This window comes from Passer domesticus, chromosome 24, assembly GCF_036417665.1.
Source record: "Passer domesticus isolate bPasDom1 chromosome 24, bPasDom1.hap1, whole genome shotgun sequence".
Lineage (NCBI taxonomy): Eukaryota > Metazoa > Chordata > Aves > Passeriformes > Passeridae > Passer > Passer domesticus.
In genome coordinates this window covers 5,893,919-5,916,152 of record NC_087497.1, presented here as the reverse complement: position 1 = coordinate 5,916,152, position 22,234 = coordinate 5,893,919, and the positions used below count along the sequence as shown (strand labels likewise).

General features: G+C 58.3%; 1 protein-coding gene across 2 annotated transcripts; it reads left to right on the top strand.

Annotated features, from left to right (window-relative positions):
- The first annotated feature begins 5,912 nt into the window (after positions 1–5,912).
- On the top strand, positions 5,913–21,474 carry LDLRAP1 (low density lipoprotein receptor adaptor protein 1). Of its 2 annotated transcripts, none has more exons than XM_064398409.1 (9): positions 5,913–6,080; positions 7,712–7,854; positions 9,842–9,954; positions 10,402–10,516; positions 13,540–13,612; positions 13,884–13,967; positions 15,490–15,602; positions 17,419–17,453; positions 19,755–21,474. In XM_064398409.1, the coding sequence occupies exons 1-9, from the start codon at positions 5,996–5,998 to the stop codon at positions 19,897–19,899; spliced, it is 906 nt and encodes a 301-aa protein (XP_064254479.1). In that variant the 5' UTR covers positions 5,913–5,995; the 3' UTR covers positions 19,900–21,474. The 2 variants fall into 2 exon arrangements, with proteins under 2 accessions (XP_064254479.1, XP_064254478.1); XM_064398408.1 differs by having other exon boundaries at positions 15,487–15,602.
- The last annotated feature ends 760 nt before the right edge of the window (positions 21,475–22,234 follow it).

Below are 22,234 nucleotides of genomic sequence, written 5' to 3'. Positions count from 1 at the left end.
AGCACTGCTGAGGAGCCCAGCCCTGTGTCCCTCTGTCCCCCTGTCCCTCTGTCCTGTGTCCCTGGGCCAGCAGGAGCAGATTCCACCACGGGAGCAGATTCCAGTTTTTCTATTAAAAGCTCCAAACGCCAGAGTCAGCTCCTCCCCCAGATCCAGAGATTAAAAACCAAAAACCAATAAAAAAGTCACATTTCTCTGCTGGCTGTGTGCATTTCTGAACTCGTGCTCTTCATATTTCCAACCACAAAAATCCCAAATCCTCGTGCTTTAATGGAGATTTTTATTTTTTTTAGCTGAAAACATCACTGGGGGCTGTGGAAAACTCCAGGGCTGCTGAGCCCAGGCTGAAGCACAGCCAGGGCTGAAATGGGAGCTGGGCTCATCTTTATTTTCTGTCCCACCTGGCTGGCACCCCTGGCACTGCCCTGCTGGGGCTGGGGACACTCAGGGATGTCCCAGCACTAAAAACCCCCAGCAAAGCCCAGCTGGGCTGAGGGGATTATCAGGATTAAACACGGTGCTCGGAGATGTTTACAATTATTATTAGCTCCCAAATCTGCCCTGGAGAGCAGCCCGGGCACTGCCCATCTGCTGTTCCACAGCAGCCTGGCAGCTTTTGCTCCTGCCTGAGCCTCAGAGTCCGTGTCCTGCCACAGCCTGGCTGGGACTGCCACCAGCAGCAGCAGGATCTGCCCCCGGGGATGCAGGGGAGGGGGAAACAGCGGGGGAAAAGGGACAAAAATCAGCTTGGAGGGAGAGAAATCCCATCCTGAGAGCAGGAACGCAGCCGGGCTGGGCAAAGGCAGCCCCGGGGGGTTCAGGGGGGCTGGCACCCCACGGGCAGCTCGTGGCTCTCCCAGGGTCAGGGCAGCTCCCTTGGCACCTGCTGTCACTTGTCTCTGCCCCAGCACGGGAAAAGGTGGTTCTGGGCAGGCTGTGCTTTGAAGGAGGAATCTGGGCTCTTGCTTTTGGTCTTCAGTTGAGTTTATTGTTCCTTATCTACAAAGTTTTTCTGTCTGTCCAGCCGAGGTCTGATCAGCAAGACAGCCAAGGGCACTCTCCCCCACCCACGGGGTCTCTTTCATAGTGAAAACTACATATTAGATATTTACCTTCTATTTCCAATACTTTTCACCCTTGTTAACAAGTGCACCTTCACCATGAACCAATCCACACGTGCCAACATCATCCTGAACATGGATGCCAGGGAGAAGAAAGAAGAAGGACAGGGCACGCCCAAATCCCTCCATCTTGGGACTCCTGACCCCCATGTACAGGATTCCAAACCCCCTGTACAACACACAAAACCCCCCTGTGCAGTGCATTACAATTCAAGTTTTATCAAGTGACTATCATCCCCTCACCATTCAGGCCTGAAATTCTCTCATTTCCTCACATCCAGGTGTCTTTGGCTTCCTGCCAGGGTCTGCGAGCCCCTGCCAGGGCTTTGAGACCTCCAGGGCACCCAGAGATGCTCTGGGCTCCCACAGGCATCCTGAGAAATCCCCCTGCCCCAGCCTGGCAGGGAAGCCTCGCCAGGGCTGCCCCAGCACCAGGGGGGCAGAGGAGGGATGGGAGGAATTCCCTAAGGAAATACACAAAAAACAAGAGGTGGGGTTTGCAGGGTCTTCCCAGGAAAACTCAGCTCTTTATTTCAGCATTTCCCCGCCTGCTGCTGCTCCCCTGGCTCCTGGCCTGGCTGGGAGCAGCAAGGTTGAAATAAATCAGGATTATTCCTTTGTAAATCAGGGCTCGGGTGGCCTGGAGCAGGAGATGCCCTCCAGCCCTGGGGTTCCTCCCCCCCGTTTTTCAGGGGGCATTAAAAGTGTGGGTGCTGCAGTTGCTCCCTCCACAGCTGATATTTCACCCTGCTGTATTTTTATCTTTGCTGCGTTATGTAACGAGATGTGCTGGTGTCAATCTGGAGGCTCCAGCACCGTCAGGAAAACCAATCCAGTTCACCACGAGGCCTGAATTCCTCGTGATAAAAAGCAGAATTAACCCAAATAAGTGACTGAACTCCTGGTCCCTCTCTTGTGACCCTGGCAGCAATAATTCCAGCCAGCACATCCCTGGGGCAGGCCAGCAGAGCTGATGTTTGTCCATCCCTCGTGCCAAGCCCGGCCCCTGGGGCACAAGGGGTTTGTCCCTCGGGAAGGGGCTGTGCCAGGCCGTGCCAGGCTCCTCCTGGCACCGAGGGGCTTCTCCCCTGCCCAGCTTGCTGCCAGGGCTGGGCTGGGCATTTCCTGTGCAGGACAGGGCTCAGAGTGCAGCTCCCAGGAAAAAAAAAAAAAAATTAAATTTAAAAAAAAGAGATTTTTTTTTTATGGTGTCCCGAAGTCTGCAGGGCTGGGCTGATTCGTGGATGGAATTTGGGGAGAGACGTTAAATCTGAGTTTAGGTTTAAGCCAGGCTCTAATTGCTGGGGATTAGGAGATGATCTGAGCCCTGGGGGGAGGACGCTGTGCAGGTGGGGCTGGGGGGGAGCAGCCCTGGCCACCCCATCCTGCAGCTTCCCCAGACTGCTCCCGTGTCCCAGACTGCTCCTGTGTCCCAAACTGCTCCTGTGTCCCAAACTGCTCCCATTCCCCAATCTGCTCCCATTCCCAAAACTGTCCCAGTCCATCCCAGCCCTGTCCCAGTCCATCCCTGTCTGTCCCAGTCCATCCCAGTCCATCCCAGCCCTGTCCCAGTCCATCCCAGCCCTGTCCCAGTCCATCCCTGTCTGTCCCAGTCCCTCCCAGCCCTGTCCCAGTCCCTCCCAGCACTGTCCCAGTCCCTCCCAGCACTGTCCCAGTCCATCCCTGTCTGTCCCAGTCCATCCCAGTCCATCCCAGCCCTGTCCCAGTCCCTCCCAGCACTGTCCCAGTCCATCCCTGTCTGTCCCAGTCCATCCCTGTCTGTCCCAGTCCATCCCAGCCCTGTCCCAGTCCATCCCAGTCCATCCCAGCCCTGTCCCAGTCCATCCCAGCACTGTCCCAGTCCATCCCAGCACTGTCCCAGTCCCTCCCAGCCCTGTCCCAGTCCATCCCAGCACTGAACCAGTCCATCCCAGTCCATCCCAGCCCTGTCCCAGTCCATCCCAGTCCATCCCAGTCCATCCCAGCCCTGTCCCAGTCCATCCCAGCACTGTCCCAGTCCATCCCAGTCCATCCCAGCCCTGTCCCAGTCCCTCCCAGCACTGTCCCAGTCCATCCCTGTCTGTCCCAGTCCATCCCAGTCCATCCCAGCCCTGTCCCAGTCCATCCCAGTCCCTCCCAGTCCATCCCAGCAGGAAGGAGCTCAGCCCCTGGCACTCTCAGCTCATTTCTGGGCCCTATTTGACGCTGTCATGTTCATAACGCCCTTTCTCCATAGACTCCCACGGCATGTTAATTGACTCATTAACAAACTGCTAATGACTGTGCTAATTGGAGTCCCAAGCAGGCTGTAGATGAGGTTTGCAGCGAGGGGCTGGGTGGGCTGAGCCGGGGGGATTTTGGGGGTCCTGGGGCCAGGGACACCCCCCTGGCCAGCTCTGCCTAACCCAAACGTCACCGAGAGCCCGTCTGGAGTGGCTGGCTCTGTTTCCTCCTCAGTGAAACCCCAGAGAAGGGAGATGTCAGCAGCTGGAGTTTTTATCACCCGGCAGGGAGACAGAGCCCGCTCAGACATTTATTAGGGTCTGGCACAGTGGAGGGAGCTCGGATTCCCTTCGGGATCGCCTCTCCCCCTCCCCAGAGCTGCTGATTTGCCGGAGATGCAAAGAACACTTTGCTGAGAACGGGAGGAGAGAGCAAGGCCAGGCTTTGCTGCCTGAATTAATTAAATCCTGCAGCAAACGAGCAGCCGCCCTCCTGCCGCCGGCCTTGGGCTGCGAGTTCCGTGTAAAGATTGCTCCAGAAAATTCAGGGACAGCTGGGAAAACAAAAAAAACCCAAAAAAAAACCCGCAGGAATTTCCCCAACATGCGGAAGGGTCCCTGAAAAGCGGCGTTGTCTCATCGTGGGTGCGAGCCCGCCGGGATTCCTCCGTGTTCCTGCAGAAAAAAGGGGATGGAGCTGGAAATTCCTGAGTTTGGGAGAGCTGGGAATGCCCCGGGCTGGGGACAGGGGGACAAAACCCGCGACAGGGATGGCTGGCAGCAGGGGCAGCCCAGGAGAGGCAGCGAGGAGCTTTGCCCCAAAAACAAATCAAAATAAATTAAAAAATGTGACTGTCCCGGGGTTGCTCCCCTGCAGGGATCCCACCCAGGATGGGGTGTGGGGCAGCCCTGCTGAGCTGCCTTCCTAATTTTATTTTTATTCATTTTCCCCCCAAAACAAGGACGTTTTAAACTGCAGCGGTGACTTGCAGGGAGCCACGTCTCCCACCTGGGATGGACTCAGCCGGGGGACAGCCCTGTCCCCCTGGGATTGCCCTGGGACCCATCCAGGCAGCGATAAATGCAGAATTCCCGAGGTGAATCCACACCTGCAGCCGCCTCCCAAGCGGAATTCACGGCTCTGCCTGAGCTCGGCTGGAAGGAGGAACCTTTTTTTTTTTTTTACAGAAGCAGAATTTACAGAAACATTTGAGCCTGGCTTAAGCTGCCAGGGCTGAGTGGGAGCTCCCCGTGGGCAGAGATGCTCACAGAGGGTTTTGCACCAAACAGGGGCTGTGCAATTCTTTAGATTTGTTCCTCACACAGCGATTTTTGGGGGATTTTTTTTGGGATTTTTGGTGTCTGCGTGCTCTGAGCCCCGGGAAGTTTCTCCTTTCCGGCGTTGTCACCGTCCCCAGCTCGCCCTCACGAGCTCAGACTCACACCAGGCACTCACTGGGGACGGAGCAGCGGCTCCATCCCAGCCCAAACTGGGATTTTTGGAGTGTCCCAGGGGCAGGAACTCGGGGTGCCTGCCCTGCCTCAGCCCCCAGCTACAAACCGAGAGGGAAACGTTAAATTTGAGCCAAAAAAAGGGGATTTTCCATTACACAAATGTCTCGTGTAATAGGCTTTGGGAGGCATTACCCTCCAAATCCCAAATATGGGGTTTAACCTCCTCATTATGATCCTTTAATTTCAGAAAGCCTCGAGGCTTTAATCTTCCATTCAATCAGAGCAGCCGGTGACACGCAGGGTGACACGTGCCCAGGGTGACATCCCCCCATCCTGGGCCACCGAACCCCTCCTGGGCCAAACTCAGCTTTTTTGGGGCACAGAGGGGGTTCCTCACCCCGAATTTGGGTGGGGAAGGGGGGGATCCCTGCAGAGCTGCAGGAGGGATTGGGGGGCACGATCCGTGGGGAGAAGCAACCCCCGGTTTTGGGGGGCACCCACAGCCCCAGCATGGTGTCCCCACAGTGCTGTCACCCCCGGGGGGCCCCGAGGAGCTTTAGGGGACCCTGCACAGCTTTAGGGTCCCCGAGGAGTTTCTGGGGACCCTGCACAGCTTTGGGGTCCCCGAGGAGTTTTTGGGGACCCTGCACAGCTTTAGGGTCCCTGCAGAGCTTTGGGAACTCTGCAGAGTTTTGGGGACCCTGCTCAGTTTTAGGTCCCCCGAGGAGCTTTGGAGACCCCATGAAGTTTTGGGGACCCTGCTCAGCTTTTGGGTCCCTGCAGAACTTTTGGGGTCCCCGAGGAGCTTTGGGGACCCTGCACGGCTTTGGGGTCCCCGAGGAGTTTTTGGGGACCCTGCACGGCTTTAGGGTCCCTGCAGAGCTTTGGGAACTCTGCAGAGTTTTGGGGACCCTGCTCAGTTTTAGGATCCCTGCAGAACTTTTGGGACCCCGTGGAGCTTTGGGGACCCTGCACAACTCTGGGGACCCCGCACAGTTTTGGGGACCCTGCTGAACTTTGGGGACCCCACACAACTTTCGGGACCCCGCCGCGCTTTGGGGCCGCGGGGGCGGGTGGGAGTGGCACAGGGCGTGGCACGCTGACGTCAGCGCTCATTTGCATGGCCCCGCCCCCGGACGCGGTCAGCGCTGGCGCCGCAGGAAAGTTTGCGTTGGGGCCGGGCCGGGCCGGGCCGGGATGGACGCGCTCAAGTCCGCGGGCCGGGCCCTGCTGAGGAGCCCCAGCGTGCACAAACCGTCCTGGGCCGGCGGGCGGCACAAGAGTGAGAGCCCAGCCCCGCTCCTGCCCCGCTCCTGCCCCGCTCCTGCCCCGCTCCTGCCCCGCACCCCCATCCCGCACCCGCACCCCCATCCCGCATCCTGCCCCGCTCCGCTCTCCCCTGCCCTCTCCCCCTGCCCTTTCTCCCCTCTCCCCTCTCTCCCTCTCCCCGGCCCCTCGCTCCCTTCACTTTCGCTCTTTTCTCACTTTTCTGCCCCACTTTTTTTTTTTGCCGCGCGGTTTTTGCTCCGCCCCGCTGCGCTCCCCGAGCCCGGCGGGCTGGGGCTGCCCGGGGGTGTCCCTGTCCCTCTGTCCCCCCGTGTCCCCCCGTCCCTCTGTCTCCCCGTGTCCCCCTCTCCCCCCATTCCCGTGTCCCCATGTCCCCCTGTCCCCGTGTCCCCCTGTCCCCCTGTCCCCGTGTCCCCCTGTCCCCATATCCCCGTGTCCCCCTGTCCCCGTGTTCCCCTGTCCCCATGTCCCCGTGTCCCTCTGTCCCCCAGCCCGGGGCAAGGGCCGGAGCCCTGCGGGCACTTTGTGACCTCGTCCCGCTGCTGGCTTTTGTCACACGATCGATGGCCCCGTGGCCAGCGGCCACCGAGCGCTGCCAGGCCCCGGGGGGGGCACCCCGCACCCCCCAGGGGACACCGGGGAGGGGCTGTGTGACACCTGGGGGGGGCTGTGTGACACCTGGGGATGGAGCTGTGTGACACCTGGGGATGGAGCTGTGTGACACCTGGGATGACTGTGTGACACCTGGGGGGGGCTGTGTGACACCTGGGGGGGAGGGGCTGTGTGACACCTGGGGGGGGCTGTGTGACACCTGGGGAGGGTTGGGGCTGTGTGACCCCTCGGTTTCCAGGTGTGCCAGGTGAGACCCCCGCCCTCCTGCCCCCCCCGGGTGCCCCTGCCAGCCCTGCCCAGGGCTCAGCTGGCAGTGCTGGCACGGTGTTCATGGCTTGTCCTGTCCCCAGGGTCCCCAGGGTCCCTGGTGTCCCCAGGGTCCCCCAGCCCTGCAGCTGTGCAGGCAGCTCTGCAGCCCCCCAGCCCTCAGGGCAGCCTCGGGGGGGTTCTGTCTGTCTGTCCGTCCCTGCCAGGGCTGGGTTTTGCCCCCTGCTCGAGGCAGAGCCCTGCTCCAGCACCGCCTGCCCGCCCCGGGTGGATCCTGGTGGAATTCCAGGATCAGGAGCCCCCACCTGCCTTCCACCTTGGCCCCCTGTGTTCAGAACCCCCTTCCCCCAGCCCTTCAGGGAACGGTTCCTGGTGCTTTCCCGGGGGGAGCAGAGGTCTCTCCCCCGGGGGCTCCCCAGGGCGCTGGGGATGATTTCCCTCCCCTGGGAGCCAGAGCTTAGCAGCAATCCCCTTTGATCCTCCTTGTGCAGGTGCTGCTGGGCAGGGCCAGGGCGCGGGGTGGCCCCGAGGTGGCTGCTCAAGGATGGTGCTGCCTGTTGTGGCTCTTGGGAAACGTTTTGGGGTGGTTGTGCTGCCTGGGAGAGCTGCAGGGGAGGCTCCCGGTGAACTCCTGGTGGCTGAAGTGCTGCTGCTGCTCCTCTCCCAGCTGGATCCCTGCTCCCAGCAGCCGGGGCTCGGGGTGCTGCTGTGCCCGTGTGACCCCCAGAGCCCTCCCTGTGTCCCCAGAGCTGCCTGAGAACTGGACGGACACGCGGGAGACGCTGCTGGAGGGGATGCTCTTCAGCCTCAAGTACCTGGGCATGACCCTGGTGGAGCAGCCCAAGGGAGAGGAGCTCTCTGCAGCCGCTGTCAAAAGGATCGTGGCCACCGTGAGTGTCCCCTGCTGGCCCCCGGTGGTCCCTGCTGGCCCTGGGGGAGTCCCACAGGGAAGAATTTCAGAGCTGCAGCTGGGGGGAGCCAGGATTGCAGCTCCTGGGGTTTGAGATTTGCAGCTCAAGGGGTTTGGGATTGCAGCTCCAGGGGTGTCAGGATTGGAGCTCCTGGGGCAATTGGGATTTGTAGCTCCAGGGCAATTGGGATTGCAGCTCCTGGGGAAATTGGAATTTGCAGCTCCTGGGGTTTGAGATTTGCAGCTCCTGGGCAATTGGGATTTGCAGCTCCAGGGGTGTCAGGATTTGCAGCTCCAGGAAAACTGGGATTGCAGCTCCAGGGGAATTGGGATTGCAGCTCCTGGGGTTTGAGATTTGCAGCTCCAGGGGATTGGGATTTGCAGCTCCCAGGCAACTGGGGTTGCAGCTCCAGGGGAATTGGGATTTGCAGGTCCAGGGGAAATTTGGATTGCAGCTCCAGGAAAATTGGGATTGTGGCTCCAGGGGAATTGGGATTTGCAGGTCCAGGGGATTGGGATTGCAGCTCCAGGGATGTCAGGATTGCAGCTCCAGGAGGATTGGGATTGCAGCTCCAGGAGGATTGGGATTGCAGCTCCAAGGCAGTTGGGATTGCAGCTGCAGCCCCTCCAGGGGTGTGGCTGGGACTGCAGGCAGCTCCAGGCTCTGGAAGCCCCTGGGCAGCCCGGCTGTGATGGGGCTCTCTGGGAGTGTGGTGAGCTCTGGCTCTGTGATAAGCCAGGGTGTGTGAGGGGGCTCTGCCCTGCTGGGGCCAGCCTGCCCCGGGGCTGGGTCAGGGCAGGGACACGGCTTGGAGCGTGGCCAGGGCTGCCCTGGGCTTCCCTGCCAGGACTTGGAGGGCAGAGAGGGGAGGGGAGCAGGGCAGATCCCAGCCAACACAGCCACTGTGACCTCAGAGGGGTGGCTTTCCTGAATCCCCCAATTCCCAGCCATCCTCCAGAGCATTCCCAGCCATCCCCCAATTCCCAGCCATCCCCCAATTCCCAGCTCTCCTCCAGCCCATTCCCAGCCATCCCCCAATTCCCAGCCATCCCCCAATTCCCAGCTCTCCTCCAGCCCATTCCCAGCCATCCCCCAATTCCCAGCCCTCCTCCAGAGCATTCCCAGCCATCCTCCAGAGCATTCCCAGCCATCCCCCAATTCCCAGCCCTCCTCCAGAGCATTCCCAGCCATCCTCCAACCCATTCCCAGCCATCCCCCAATTCCCAGCCCTCCTCTAGAGCATTCCCAGCCATCCCCCAATTCCCAGCTCTCCTCCAGCCCATTCCCAGCCATCTCCCCCATTCCCAGCCCATTCCCAGCCCATTCCCAGCCATCTCCCCCATTCCCAGCCCATTCCCAGCCCATTCCCAGCCACCCCCCAGTTCCCAGCTCGGCGCCTCCCTGCTCACCAGGCTCTGGGTGCAGTTCAGGCTGTTTTAAGCCCCTGTGAAGGTGGGTGAGGCAGAGCCCCAGCTGTGCCACAAGGCCCAGTGGGGAGTGCTGGATCCTCTCCTGGCAGGAGGGAATTGCAGAGCCCTTCCCATCTGCCCTGCATGGGGAATGGAGCCCTTAAAAAGCCCTGGGCTGGGCCAGGAGTGCTCTGGGTGAGGCTTTGAGGTCCCCCAGGGGACTGGAAATCCCTCAGGGAGTGGGGCTGAGGATTCCAGGCTGGCCCTAGCTGGATGTGAGCTGCAGGCTGGGAGCACCGGGCCAGTAAAGAAGAGAAAGTGGCTCCCAAAAGTCTGCATTCAAGCTGATGTCCTGTGCAGGGGGTGCTCTGCCACTGGGGGCCACCAGTGCCAGGCCTGTCCTGCTGCCAGGTGGCCCTGGGGACACCCCTGTGCCTGCTGCTGAGTGCCAGCACGGATCCCTGCTGCAGGGAGGGCAGGGAGGGGTTAAGCTCACACACCTCTGGAGGTGCCAGTGCTCCCAGCCTGGGGCTCCCCCTCCCTCTTTCCCCCCCAAGGCAAAGGCGAGTGGGAAGAAGCTGCAGAAGGTGACGCTGAAGGTGTCACCCCGGGGCATTGTGCTCAGGGACAGCAGGACCAACGAGCTCATCGAGAACATCTCCATCTACAGGTGGGTGCTCTGCTGGGCCCAGGGCTCTGCCCTGGCCTGCTCCCCACCCCTGGCTGCTGCACAGGGCTGCTGGGGCTGCAGGGAGGAGGCTGAGCCTTCCTCCCACACCCCCTGAGCATCCACTGCTGCAAGTGCCAACCTGGATCCCAGCCCTGCCCCTCCCTGGGGCTGAGGATGCAGTGCCAGGCTGGGAACAGCTCCTTCCTCCAAGGAGAGCCTGGGCCAGCCTCTCTCCTGGAGGCAGGGCAGTGTGAGGTGCTGCCCTGCTGCAATCTTCCCTTCTCTAGCCCGTGCTGTCTCACAGTGTGAAAAAAAAACCCCAACATTTCTTCTTCTCTCTTGTCCCACCTCTCCCTGTGCTGCCCGTGGATGTCCCAGGCTGGTGCCATCCCTGGGCAGTGCTGGGGCTGTCCCCAGAGCCCAGCCCGGGTGTTTTGTGCCTTTCAGGATCTCCTACTGCACAGCAGACAAGGCCCACGACAAAGTGTTTGCCTACATTGCCCAGAGCCAGCTGAGCGAGAGCCTGGAGTGCCACGCCTTCCTGTGCACCAAGAGGAAGATGGTCAGTGCGGGCACGGAGGAGGAGGAGGGCTGCAGGGCTGGGAGGAAGGCTGGGCACAGCTCAGCCCAGCTGGAGTGGGGCTGGCTCCGTGCCTTGGCTGCTGGGAGCCTCTGTGGGGTGAGGCTGTGGGGAGCTGAGCCTGCACCAGGGGCTGGAGAGCCCTGGGCATCCCCTGGGCACCTCCTGAGCCCCCTGGGCATCCCCTGGGCACCTCCTGGGCATCCCCTGGGCATCCCCTGGGCACCTCCTGAGCCCCCCAGGCACCCCCTGGGCACCTCCTGAGCCTCCTGGGCACCTCCTGGGCATCCCCTGGGCACCTCCTGGGCATCCCCTGGGCATCCCCTGGGCACCTCCTGAGCCCCCCTGGGCATCCCCTGGGCACCTCCTGGGCATCCCCTGGGCACCTCCTGAGCCCCCTGGGCATCCCCTGGGCACCTCCTGGGCATCCCCTGGGCACCTCCTGAGCCCCCCTGGGCATCCCCTGGGCACCTCCTGAGACCCCAGGCACCTCCTCAGCCCCCCTGGGTGCCTCCTGAGCCCCCCTGGGCATTTCCTGAGCCCCCCAGGCACCTCCTGAGCCCTCTGGGCATCCCCTGGGCACCTCCTCAGCCCTCCTGAGCACCCCCTGGGTACCTCCTGAGCCCCCCATGGCACCTCCTGAGCCCCCCTGGGCACCCCCTGGGCAGGGAGGGTTGGGCAGGAGGTGCCCAGGGCAGCCAGCCCCAGCTCCCTGCCCAGTTTCTGTGACATCTCTGCAGCTGGGGCTGTGTCCTGCTGGGCACAGAGCAGAGACCTGGCTGAGCTCTGGGCCCTCCTGGCACCTTTCAGGGGGGTCAGGGCCGAGCTCTGGGCCCTCCTGGCACCTTTAGGGGGTCAGGGCTGAGCTCTGGGCCCTCCTGGCACCTTTCAGGGGGTCAGGGCTGAGCTCTGGGCCCTCCTGGCACCTTCCCCTGCTCACTCCCTGCCCCAGGGTGGGAAGGGACCTGGAACAGAGGGAGGAGAGGGGCAAGGAGAGCCCTGGGGTGTCAGAGCTGGCCCTGAGCCCCCTCCCCGTGCCAGGAGGGGCCTTTAGGGGAGAGGAAGGGCAGGTGAGACCCCCCAAAATGCTTCCCTGGTCAGGGCAGGGTGTCCCAGGCCCCTCTGAGGCCGTCCCCAGCAGCAGCCCAGCTCTGTTAATATTCCCTGCCTCTCCCAGCTCCTTTTTTCCCCCTGGAGAGAAGAATGGGAGCCACAAGTTGTCTGTGCTTTGCTCAGCGTGTGCTCCCATCCTTGCACGGCCAAGATAAGCCCGGCTCTGCAAATTAAAATTTAAATCTTCCTGCTGCTAAAAGAATTATCTCAGTGCTGCATCAGCTCAGTGCATCCCCCTGCAAATAAAGTTCTCCAAAGCCTTTTGTGGTGAAAAAACTCGGAATAATTTCCTTTTTCCTGCTGTGTCAAATGCAGGAGCATCCTGCTGCTGAGGTGATCCCTGCTCCCAGGCTGGGGCCAGCCCTCCCCAGGGCAGGGGCTCTGGGTGCACCACAGCTCCCACTCACAGCCCTGTAATTAGTCCATATTTTTAGTTCCTGGCTAATTCTCAACAGTAGCTGGGTCTATTAAACTTGATTCAGATGTGACAGCCTAAATTGTAAACAGCTGTGAGGAGTTTCATACTTAATTACCATATTTAAGGGTTGTTTTTTTTTTGCCATAAAGCATTTGCACTTCCATCAAGGATGTAAATAGCTCCAGCACTCCAAGAGCTCCTGCCAGCCTCGAGTGGCACGGGTGGCTCTGGGGGCTCTCCCTGGCAGGGTGGCACAGGCTGGGGCTGGGATTTGGGCTGGGGGGCAGCTGCTGTGCCCCCAGCCCTGTGCCAGCCTGTGCCAGCCCGTCCCTGCCCTCCTGGGGACGTGTCCCTGCAGGGTTTGGTGGCTCTGCCAGCCCTGCAGGAGCTGCCAGGGCCAGGGGGGCTGCAGAGGTGGCAGAGATTGATCTCAGTGATTGATCTCAGTGATTGATTTCACTGATCTCAGTGATTTCATTGATCTCAGTGATGTCAGTGATTGATCTCAGTGGTTTCATTGATTTCACTGATCTCAGTGATTTCATTGATCTCAGTGATTGATCTCAGTGGTTTCATTGATTTCACTGATCTCAGTGATTTCATTGATGTCAGTGATTGATCTCAGTGATTGATCTCAGTGATTGATTTCACTGATCTCAGTGATTGATCTCAGTGATTTCACTGATCTCAGTGATTGATCTCTGATTTCATTGATCTCACTGATCTCAGTGATGTCAATGATTGATCTCAGTGGTTTCAGTAATTTCAATGATTTCAGTGACTGATCTCAGAGGTTTCATTGATTGTGATCTCAGTAATATCATTGATCTCACTAATTTCAGTGATTGATCTCAGTGATCTCAGTGATGTCATTGATCTCAGTAATTTCAGTGATCTCAGAGGTTTCATTAATTGATCTCAGTGGTCTCAGTGATTTCAGAGGTTTCAGTGATTGATCTCATTGATCTCAGTGATCTCACTGATCTCAGTAATTTCAGTGAGTGATGTCATTGATCTCAGAGGTTTCAGTGATCGATCTCAGTGATCTCAGTGATTTCAGAGGTTTCAGTGATTGATCTCATTGATCTCAGTGATCTCACTGATCTCAGTAATTTCAGTGATTGATCTCATTGATCTCAGTGATCTCACTGATCTCAGTAATTTCAGTGAGTGATGTCATTGATCTCAGTGATTGATCTCAGTGATGTCATTGATCTCAGAGGTTTCAGTGATCGATCTCAGTGATCTCAGTGATTTCAGAGGTTTCAGTGATTGATCTCAGTGATCTCATTGATCTCAGCAGTTTCAATGATTGATCTCAGTGATGTCATTGATTTCAGTAATTTCAGTGAGTGATGTCATTGATCTCAGTGGTTTCAGTGATTGATCTCATTGATCTCACTGATCTCAGTGGTTCCAGTGACTGGTCTCAGTGGTGTCAGGGGTGTCAGCCTGTCCTGCTGTCTGTCCCCAGGCCCAGGCTGTCACCCTCACCGTGGCCCAGGCCTTCAGGATCGCCTTTGAGTTCTGGCAGGCAGCCAAGGAAGGTGAGTTTGTGTCCCTGCCCTGCTGCCCCTCAGGGGTCCCTCTGGTGCTCCCCCTCCCCTGCCTCCCGAATTTCCAGGTTTCTTTGGACAGCCCTGTGGGTCCAGGCAGGTTCTGGCTGTGCTGTCCTGCAGGAGCCCCCTGGGGGTGTCATGGTGGGGTTCTGCTTCCACTTCCAGGAGGTGACAGGAGCACCAGGGCTGGCCTGGCCCCGCTGGCCCTGTCCCTGTCCCTGGAGGCTTGCAGGCAGTGCTGGCATCTCCTCTTTTGCAGAGAAGGAGAAGAGGGAAAGGTCCATCCTGGCAGCAGAAGGGACGAGCAGCCCTGGCTCAGGAGCTCCTGCCCACCCTGTCACACGTGAGCCACCAGGGCAGAGCCTGAGGGGTGGGGGCTGTCCCTGAGGGAGTGGGGACTGTCCCTGAGGGTGTGGGGACTGTCCCTGAGGAGTGGGGACTGTCCCTGAGGGATTGGGGACTGTCCCTGAGGGTGTGGGGACTGTCCCTGAGGGAGTGGGGACTGTCCCTGAACAGCACAGGGATGTCCCTGAGGGGTGAGGGATTGTCCCTGAATAGGGCAAAGGACGCCCTGAGGGATTGGGGATGTCCCTGAGCAAGGCAGGGGACAGCCTTGAGGGATGGGGGATTGTCCCCTGAGGCATGGAGGATGTCCCTGAAGGGTGAGGGATTGCCCCTGAACAGCACAGGGATGTCCCTGAGGGATGGGGACTGTCCCTGAGCAGGGCAAAGGACACCCTGAGGTATTTGGGATGTCCCTGAGGGATGGGGGATTGTCCCCTGAGGGATGGGGGACGGTCCCTGAGGCATGGAGGATGTCCCTGAGGGGTGAGGGATTGTCCCTGAATGGGGCAAAGGACACCCTGAGGGATCAGGGATGTCCCTGAGGGATGGGGGATGTCCCTGAGGGACTGGGGGTGTCCCTGAGCAGGGCAGGGGACAGCCTGAGGCATTGTCCCCAAACACAAGCAGCTCCTGGCAGGGCTCTGAAGGCCAGGAGGAGCAGCAGGTCAGAGTCCCTGGCTGCCAGCTGGGTGCTTCCCAGATCTGTTTGCTCCTGCCCCAGGCAAAGTGTCTGTGGTGTGCTCCAGAGCTCGGCTGGCTCTGCAGGTCCCCAGCTCAGTTTTGGGGCTGTGTCAGACCCCAGACACTCCCCCTGCCCTGGGCTGAGGGAGGAGGACAGCCAGGTGCCCCTGAGCAAGGGGAGGTGTGTGAAATGAAGCAATTAAATCACAAATCCCTCACAGTTCAGGGCTGGCCCTGGCTCCTCTGAGGTGCAGGGCAGGAGGAGTGGGGCAAAAGGCTCATCCCTCCCCGTGCTGGCCATGAGATAAGAGGATTTGGCATGCAGGAAAACAGCATTACACTGGGCTCCCTTGCAGGCTGGCACGTCCTGAGATCCCTCAGGACTGGAGGAATCTCTCCCAAAGGGTGGCACCTTGGCATCAGCCCAGCCTGGGGTTGGGATGAGCTTTGGGATGGGCTCCCCATCTCCCTGGGGGCTGCCAGGGCTTGGGATGCTGCTGGGGAGGATTTGAGGCCTCCCAGGCTCTGAGCTGCCCCCAGGGCTGTGAAACACTGCTGCAGCCCTGTGGGGTGCTGGGGGTGTTCCCCAGGGGCTGTCCTGGCCCTGGGGCTCACCCTGAGCCTCACTGGGCACCCAGGAGCCTTCCCAAAGCTGCTGGAGGCACGGGGAGCTCCTCAGGAGCCTGAAGCACAGCCCCCAGTGGGGTGGGAGCAGCCCCTCAGCGCTCAGCTTCGGGGCTGTGCTGCAGGAATTCGGTGCAGGGGAGTGATTCCTGCACAGAGGGGTGGCTGTGCCCGTCCCTGTGCCCTCAGTGCCCCCTCTGCTCTGCCCACAGCAGCAGCCATGGGGAACCTGCTGGACTTTGAGGACGCTGGCAGCAGCACGGAGTCCCCAGAGCTGGACAACAGCAGCTTTGGGCCCAGCCCCTCGGTCAACAACAACGTGCTGTGGGTAAGGGGCAGCCAGGAGAGCCCCAGCTGCACCCCAGGGCTGAACTGGGCTGAACTGGGAGCTCTGGGAGGGGTCCCAGCTCCGGGTGGTGCAGGGGTGCTCAGTGCTTGGGGGATAAAGGAGCAGGGTGGCAGAGCCCTGTGGGGAATGCTGCTGGCAGGTGATGGAATGTTCCTGCTCTGGGGCAGCATCTCTCATTTTTTTGTCACTTATTGACACCATTCCTGCTCTGTCCAGGGGCAGGAGTCAGTGTCCCCCTGGTTCCTGCTCACCAAAAGCAGCCTGGAGCCTGTTGTTGGTCCTGTTCTCCCTGTCTGGGAGCTGGGGTGGCTCCTTGGGAACGTCCTCAGTCCCCTGGGTTAATTTTTAATTAATGTTTCCTGGATCTCTGGGAGGAGAGTGGTGCTGCAGCCCTGGGTGTGCATCCACCAGGAGCCCAGTGCTCCATCACCCCCTCAGACTGGGCCAGGGTGGGGTCAGTGGGATTTTGGGGAGGAATTCCTGGCTGGGAGGGTGGGCAGGCCCAGAGGTGGCTGCCCCTGATCCCTGGCAGTGCCCCAGGCCAGGCTGGAGGGTGTCCCTGGGTGGGATTTATGGGATTTCCCTTCCCAGCCAAACCCTTTTATGGCTCTCTGACCCCCAGGCAGGCTGGGGCTGCCCCCAAAGCCCCTCTTGCCCTGGGGTCTCTCCCCAGCACAGCCCCTCCCTGGAGAGCCCTCCCTGCTGGATTTTGGGGAGCTGCAGGGTAAATTGCAGCCTGAGGCTTTCCAGGTGAAAGCTGAAGATCAGCCCTAAGGCTGAATCAAATCCTGGAGGCTTCTCAGCCATCCCCAGTCCCTCCCTGCTTGCAGAGTTCTCATACTTAATTATTAATTGCATTGAGGCTGTAGGTTCCTCACAGGATTTTGGGAGCAGCCTGCAGGGCCCTCACACAGAGCATGGAAATTTTCCTCCCATGCTTTCCTGGAAACCCTGGCAGCAGGGCAGAGACACAGGGTCCCAGGGCTGCTTTTGCTGTCCTGCTGTGCCAGAGCAGAGCTGCTCTCCTGGTCCTGGTCCTGATCCTGATCCTGGTCCTGATCCTGGTCCTGATCCTGATCCAGGATCTCCTGGTCCTGATCCTGATCCTGATCCTGATCCAGGACCTCCTGGTGCTGATCCTGATCCTGATCCAGGATCTCCTGGTCATGGTCCTGGTCCTGATCCTGACAGTGGTCCTGATCCTGACCCCGGTCCTGTCCCTGATCCTGATCCTGGTCCTGATCCTGGTCCTGATCCTGTTCCTAATCCTGATCCTCATCCTGATCCTGACCCTGACCCTGACCCTGGTCCTGACCCTGACCCTGGTCCTGTCCCTGATCCTGGTCCTGGTCCTGGTCCTGATTCTGGTCCTGGTCCTAGTCCTAGTCCTGATACTGGTCCTGATCTTAGTCCTAGTCCTAGTCCTGATCCTGGTCCTGATCTTAGTCCTGGTCCTGGTCCTGACCCTGATCCTGGTCCTGGTCCAGGTCCAGAGCAGCCCCAGGGGCTCCTGGAGCTGTGCAGCCCCTCCTGCAGCAGGACAGAGTGAGGGGTGCTGGTTTCCATCTCCGGGGTGGAGCTGGGGGCAGAGGCAGCTTTTTGGGGGTGCAGGGAGGGGCCGGGCCCGGCTCCACCTGGAGTTCACCTCTCCCTGCAGGGGAGGTGATGGAGGCACTCAGCACCCAACAGACAGACACGGATATTTTCCTGTCTGAGCGCAGAGCCAGATCTCTAAACACACTTCTGTGCAGTTCTCTTAGCAACTACTTGTCTCTCTTTTTATCCCTTCACGAAGGAGATGGATGATGGGCTGGACGAGGCGTTCTCAAGGTAATTCTCCTCCCTCCCTGGAGCTCGGCAGCCCCGGCTGTCCCTGCTGCTCCCTCACCTCCTCAGGCTCTGCTCTGACCCGGGCAGCTGCCCTGGCAGTGCCTCAGTGCTCACTGAGGGATGGGCTCCAAGGCTGCCCGAGGAGCCAAATGTTTTGGCAGCCTTTGAAGGATGGACAGAGGCTGTGTGTGATGGGGAGTTTAACCCCCAGGCTGCAGCTCCCAGCTTGTGGCACTGGGGGCTTTGCTCTTCCTCATCCCACACCTCATGGCGTGTGGCCATCAGCTCACGGGTTTCACTCCTCTTTTCACTCCAGATTAAAGCTGCCCTGCCCGTGCTGCTGAGCAATGCAGCACAGCCCAACAAACCCCTTTCCCCTCAGCTGGCTTTGCCTGCCTGTCCTGGCTGTGCTTTTATGTGGGTGCCATCCTCCTCCTCCTCCTCCTCCTCTTCCTCCCCCCCGGCCTGGGAGGTGCTGGGGGAGGGAGCGAGGCAGGAGAAGGCTTTGCAGCAGTTCCTGCTCAGCCCTGGGGCTCCTGTTTGGCTCTCAGGGATGATTTAGGGCTTCCCCAGCTCCTGGTCCCAGGCTGGGGCTGGTAACGGGGCTGGTGTCTGTCCTGCTGTCTGTCTGTCCTGCCCCTCTGTGCTTGGTTTTGGGCCCTGCTCTGCATTGCTGAGACTGGGCTGATAACGGGGCTGGTGTCTGTCCTGCTGTCTGTCTGTCCTGCCCCTCTGTGCTTGGTTTTGGGCCCTGCTCTGCATTGCTGAGCTGCCACATCACCCTGGGCCCTCTGGTGACTCGGTTTGGGCTGCTGGTCCTGCAGCACCCCCAAAGCCACTCCTGCCACATCACCACCCCTGCACGAGTCCTTTCTTTTCTGAGAACTGGGGCTTTGTCCCAGGCTGGGCTGACACTGTGCCTCCCAAAACTGGCTGGGCTGACCTGCAGCCCCAGTGCTGCAGAACTTCACAGCGGGGTTTAAATCACACAGCAGCAAACCCAGGCTGCTGGGGTTTTGTGCAAGCTCCGGGGTGAAAAGCTCCCGGGGCTGTCCCGAGTCAGTGCTCTGGGGCTGGAGCAGCTCCCAGGGATGGGTGGCAGTCCAGCCCCACATTCCCGGGATGCCAGCAGCACCCTGGGCGTGCTCTGGGCAGCTCCCCCGGTGCCTCTTCCCCTCTGCTGAGCGTTTCCATTCCAGGGGAGGGTGGTGGAACGTGGGGTGCAGCAGGAGTGGAACCACTGCCCTGTGCCTTACTCTGTGTGTTGCTCTGTGCTTGCTTTACTCTGTGCCTTACTCTGTGCCTTACTCTGTGTTTGTTTTACTCTGTGCATTTCTCTGTTTTTATTTTACTCTGTGCCTTACTCTGTGCATTACTCTGTGCCTTACTCTGTGCTTTACTCTCTGTTTATTTTACTCTGTGCTTTACTCTGTGCATTACTCTGTGTTTGTTTTACTCTGTGCATTTCTCTGTTTTTATTTTACTGTGTTTTTCTCTGTGCTTTACTCTGTGCATTGCTCTCTGTTTATTTTACTCTGTGCTTTACTCTGTGTATTACTCTGTTTTACTCTGCTTTACTGTGTTTATTTTCCTCTGTGCTTTCCTCTCTGCATTTCTCTGTGTTTGTTTTTCTCTGTGCATTGCTCTGTGCTTTCCTCTGTTTTACTCTGTGCATTTCTCTCTGTGTTCGTTTTTCTCTGCACTTTTCTCTGTGCATTCCTCTGTTTTTGTTTTACTCTGTGCATTCCTCTGATTGTTTTTCTCTGTTTTTCTCTGTGCATTTCGCTGTGTTTGTTTTACTCTGTGCATTTCTCTGTGTTTGTTTTACTCTGTGCATTTCTCTGTGTTTTTCTCTGTGCATTTCTGTGTTTGTTTTTTCTCTGTGCATTTCTCTGTGTTTGTTTTACTCTGTGCATTACTCTGTGCATTTCTCTGTGTTTTTCTCTGTGCATTTCTGTGTTTGTTTTTCTCTGTGCATTTCTGTGTTTGTTTTTCTCTGTGCATTTCTGTGTTTGTTTTTCTCTGTGCATTACTCTGTGCATTTCTGTGTTTTTCTCTGTGCATTTCTGTGTTTGTTTTTCTCTGTGCATTACTCTGTGCATTTCTGTGTTTTTCTCTGTGCATTTCTGTGTTTGTTTTTTCTCTGTGCATTTCTCTGTGTTTGTTTTACTCTGTGCATTTCTCTGTGTTTTTCTCTGTGCATTTTCTGTGTTTGTTTTTCCTCTGTGCATTTCTCTCTGTTGTTTCAGCCCGTGTTTTGCTGTTGATTTGACCCTGTTTCCCGTGTCTCTGTGCCCCCAGGCTGGCCCAGTCCAGGACAAACCCTCAGGAGCTGGACACGGGGCTGTCAGCCCAGGACATGCAGAGTGCCCAGGCTCTGTCCCCTGCGGGCTGGAGGCAGCTGGAGCCCAGCACGGCCGAGCAGGACGATCTCTTCATGTTCTGAGGGCCCTGCCTGCACCTGCAGAGAGCAGGGAACCCTCCCAGGGCTCCTCAGCAGCTCCAGGGATGCCCAGTTCAGACCAAAGCTTCACAAACCTAACGCCGATTTTTGGGCCTTGCTTTTACCTAAACCACGAGATGCTCTGGGACGTATTTATTCACAGTTTACAAGGAGGTGTGGAGAGCACCTGTGCACCACGGGGGGATCTGCAGGGGCTGCTCCTCCTGCAGGCAGCCTGAGCACCACCCAAGCCCCCCTGGAGCATCCCCCAGCCGAGGCTGGGATGCAGACACAGCTCTGGGTGTCACTGATCCCCCCAGCCTGAACAACACGTCGCCTGCCTGCCGGGGAGGGGATTTGCAGCAGCTGCTGACAGTGTGAAATCAAAGAGGGAGCAGAGCTGGTGCTTTTGTGCCCGTGTCTGTGGCACTCTCACAGCTGTCAGTCACCCCACGGCTCTTGTGGGAGTTGACGCTTTTTAACCCAAAGACTCCAAGAAGTTTTGCACTTTAAAACTTGAACTGAAAGCAATGGTCCGGATTGTCAAGGTGTAAGCAGTGCCTGAACCTCTCCTCAGAAGCTATTTACCCAAAAAGAGCCACCCTGGCAATGCTGCAGCTCTGACCCCTCACCTCTGATGGGACTCGAGATCCCGAAGCTCCGTCGGCTTTAAAAGCAAAAGGATTGGTTTTGTTAAATCCTGCTGGAAAGGGCAGCTTGGGAGCACCAGCAGGAGCACAGATCCACGTTCCCAGCTCGGCCCAGCAGGTTTGTCTGTCCAGGACTTGCTCCTGCCTCGAAGCCACGTGGCTGCTGCCCAGCTGGGCTCAGGCAGGGCAGCACCTGCCCGTGGTGCTCCCACCCTTCTCCCCGACAGCCACAGCTCCCAGGGGGCTCAGGAAGCTCCATCTGCCCCTGGGACTGAAAACCAGCCATGGAGGTACAACTTCTGCCAAGTACAAGATTAGGTTGAACGATCCTGAATAGTCTCACTGATTGTGGCCTTACGTGAAGTGTACTAATCTGTTTTATAGATTTGTAACTTGGGTTTGAAGCACTAATTCATTCCCCAGATAGCTCTTTAGAACTCCCTTCAAACTGCTCACAGAAAGGATAAAAAAACCAAACCCAAACCCCTCTCAGTCAGCTGTAAGAATTCATTAGGAGGCAGCTGAGTGACTCTGACTTAGACTGGAGATATTTTTTCCCCCTGAGTGTGAGTGTGAGAAGGTGTGGAGGACTCGTGGGGCTGACTCACGGGCTCTCTGAGGGAACCTGTGCTCTGGGGGTTCTGCAGAGTGCTGTTCAGGCAGTTCCACCTCCTGCCAGGGCAGTGCCCGTGCCCCCCTGGATGTGTGGGCAGGGGGAAGCAGCAGAGCTCTGCCCTGCCCAGGAGCTGGCATGGAGTGGGAGGATTCCTCTGCTTTCACCTCTCTCCTTCCCTGGAGCAGCAATTCCTGAAGTTCACAACACTATCTGTGTGTGTCTCGAGTGTTTTTTTTGGTTTTTTTTTAAAGAAAAACTGATGCTGTAAAGAATATTCTGCACTGAGGGGAATAAAAACTGCCGTTTTTTGGAGCCTCTGTGCTGGGTGATTTTATTTCCCCTGTGGTTCCTTTCGTGTCTCTGGGGGTGCCTGGCTCCTGCCTGTCCCTGCAGGACAGGATGGGGTCAGGAAGGGCTGGGCAGGGATTCCAGGGGCTCAGCTGAGCCCTGCTCTGCTCAGTGGCAGCTTCTTCCTCTCAATCCTGAGGCTTCAGGGCTCAGGAGGCAGGAAGAAATTGGTTTTTTCTGATAAGGGAGCAATAAATTCTCTTTTTCTGAAAGATTTAGGTGTCCTGTGGCTGCTGTTTGGTGAGAGTGCCTCATCCCTCTCTTTAAAAAAATATCCCACGCACATAGTTCCTATTTTAACATTATAACCTGAAACTATATTTAACACACTACTTAAGGAAATTAATACAGCACCACTTTCTAACGTAACACACACAATATTCATTTTAATATTTGCAAAAAAAACCCCAATAATAAAATACACATTTTTCACACTGGGGCAGGGAAGGGAGCCCAGGGCTGGGATTGTTCACCTGTGCCAGCACAGCAGTGCCAGCAGGGCTGTGCCACCTCCCAGCTGTGACCCTCAGCAATGTCCCTGTCCCCTCAGCAATGTCCCTGTCCCCTCAGCAGGGCAAGGGCAGCCTGTGAACACTCCCCCTGTCAGGCTGGGCTCTGAACCCCACATTTATCACTCAGGCAGCAGTTACAGCTGGGGAAACAGCCCTGAGGAGGGAGGAGATGGATTTTACAGCTTGGCTTTAAGGGCCACAGGCTCAGACCA

Excerpts from the sequence above, each read along its gene's own strand:
- LDLRAP1 (XM_064398408.1), top strand. The coding sequence starts at position 5,996 with ATGGACGCGCTCAAGTCCGCGGGCCGGGCCCTGCTGAGGAGCCCCAGC. Across the intron at positions 9,955-10,401 it reads GAGAACATCTCCATCTACAG|GATCTCCTACTGCACAGCAG; the intron begins GTGGGTGCTCTG and ends TGTGCCTTTCAG. Across the intron at positions 13,613-13,883 it reads CTGGCAGGCAGCCAAGGAAG|AGAAGGAGAAGAGGGAAAGG; the intron begins GTGAGTTTGTGT and ends CCTCTTTTGCAG.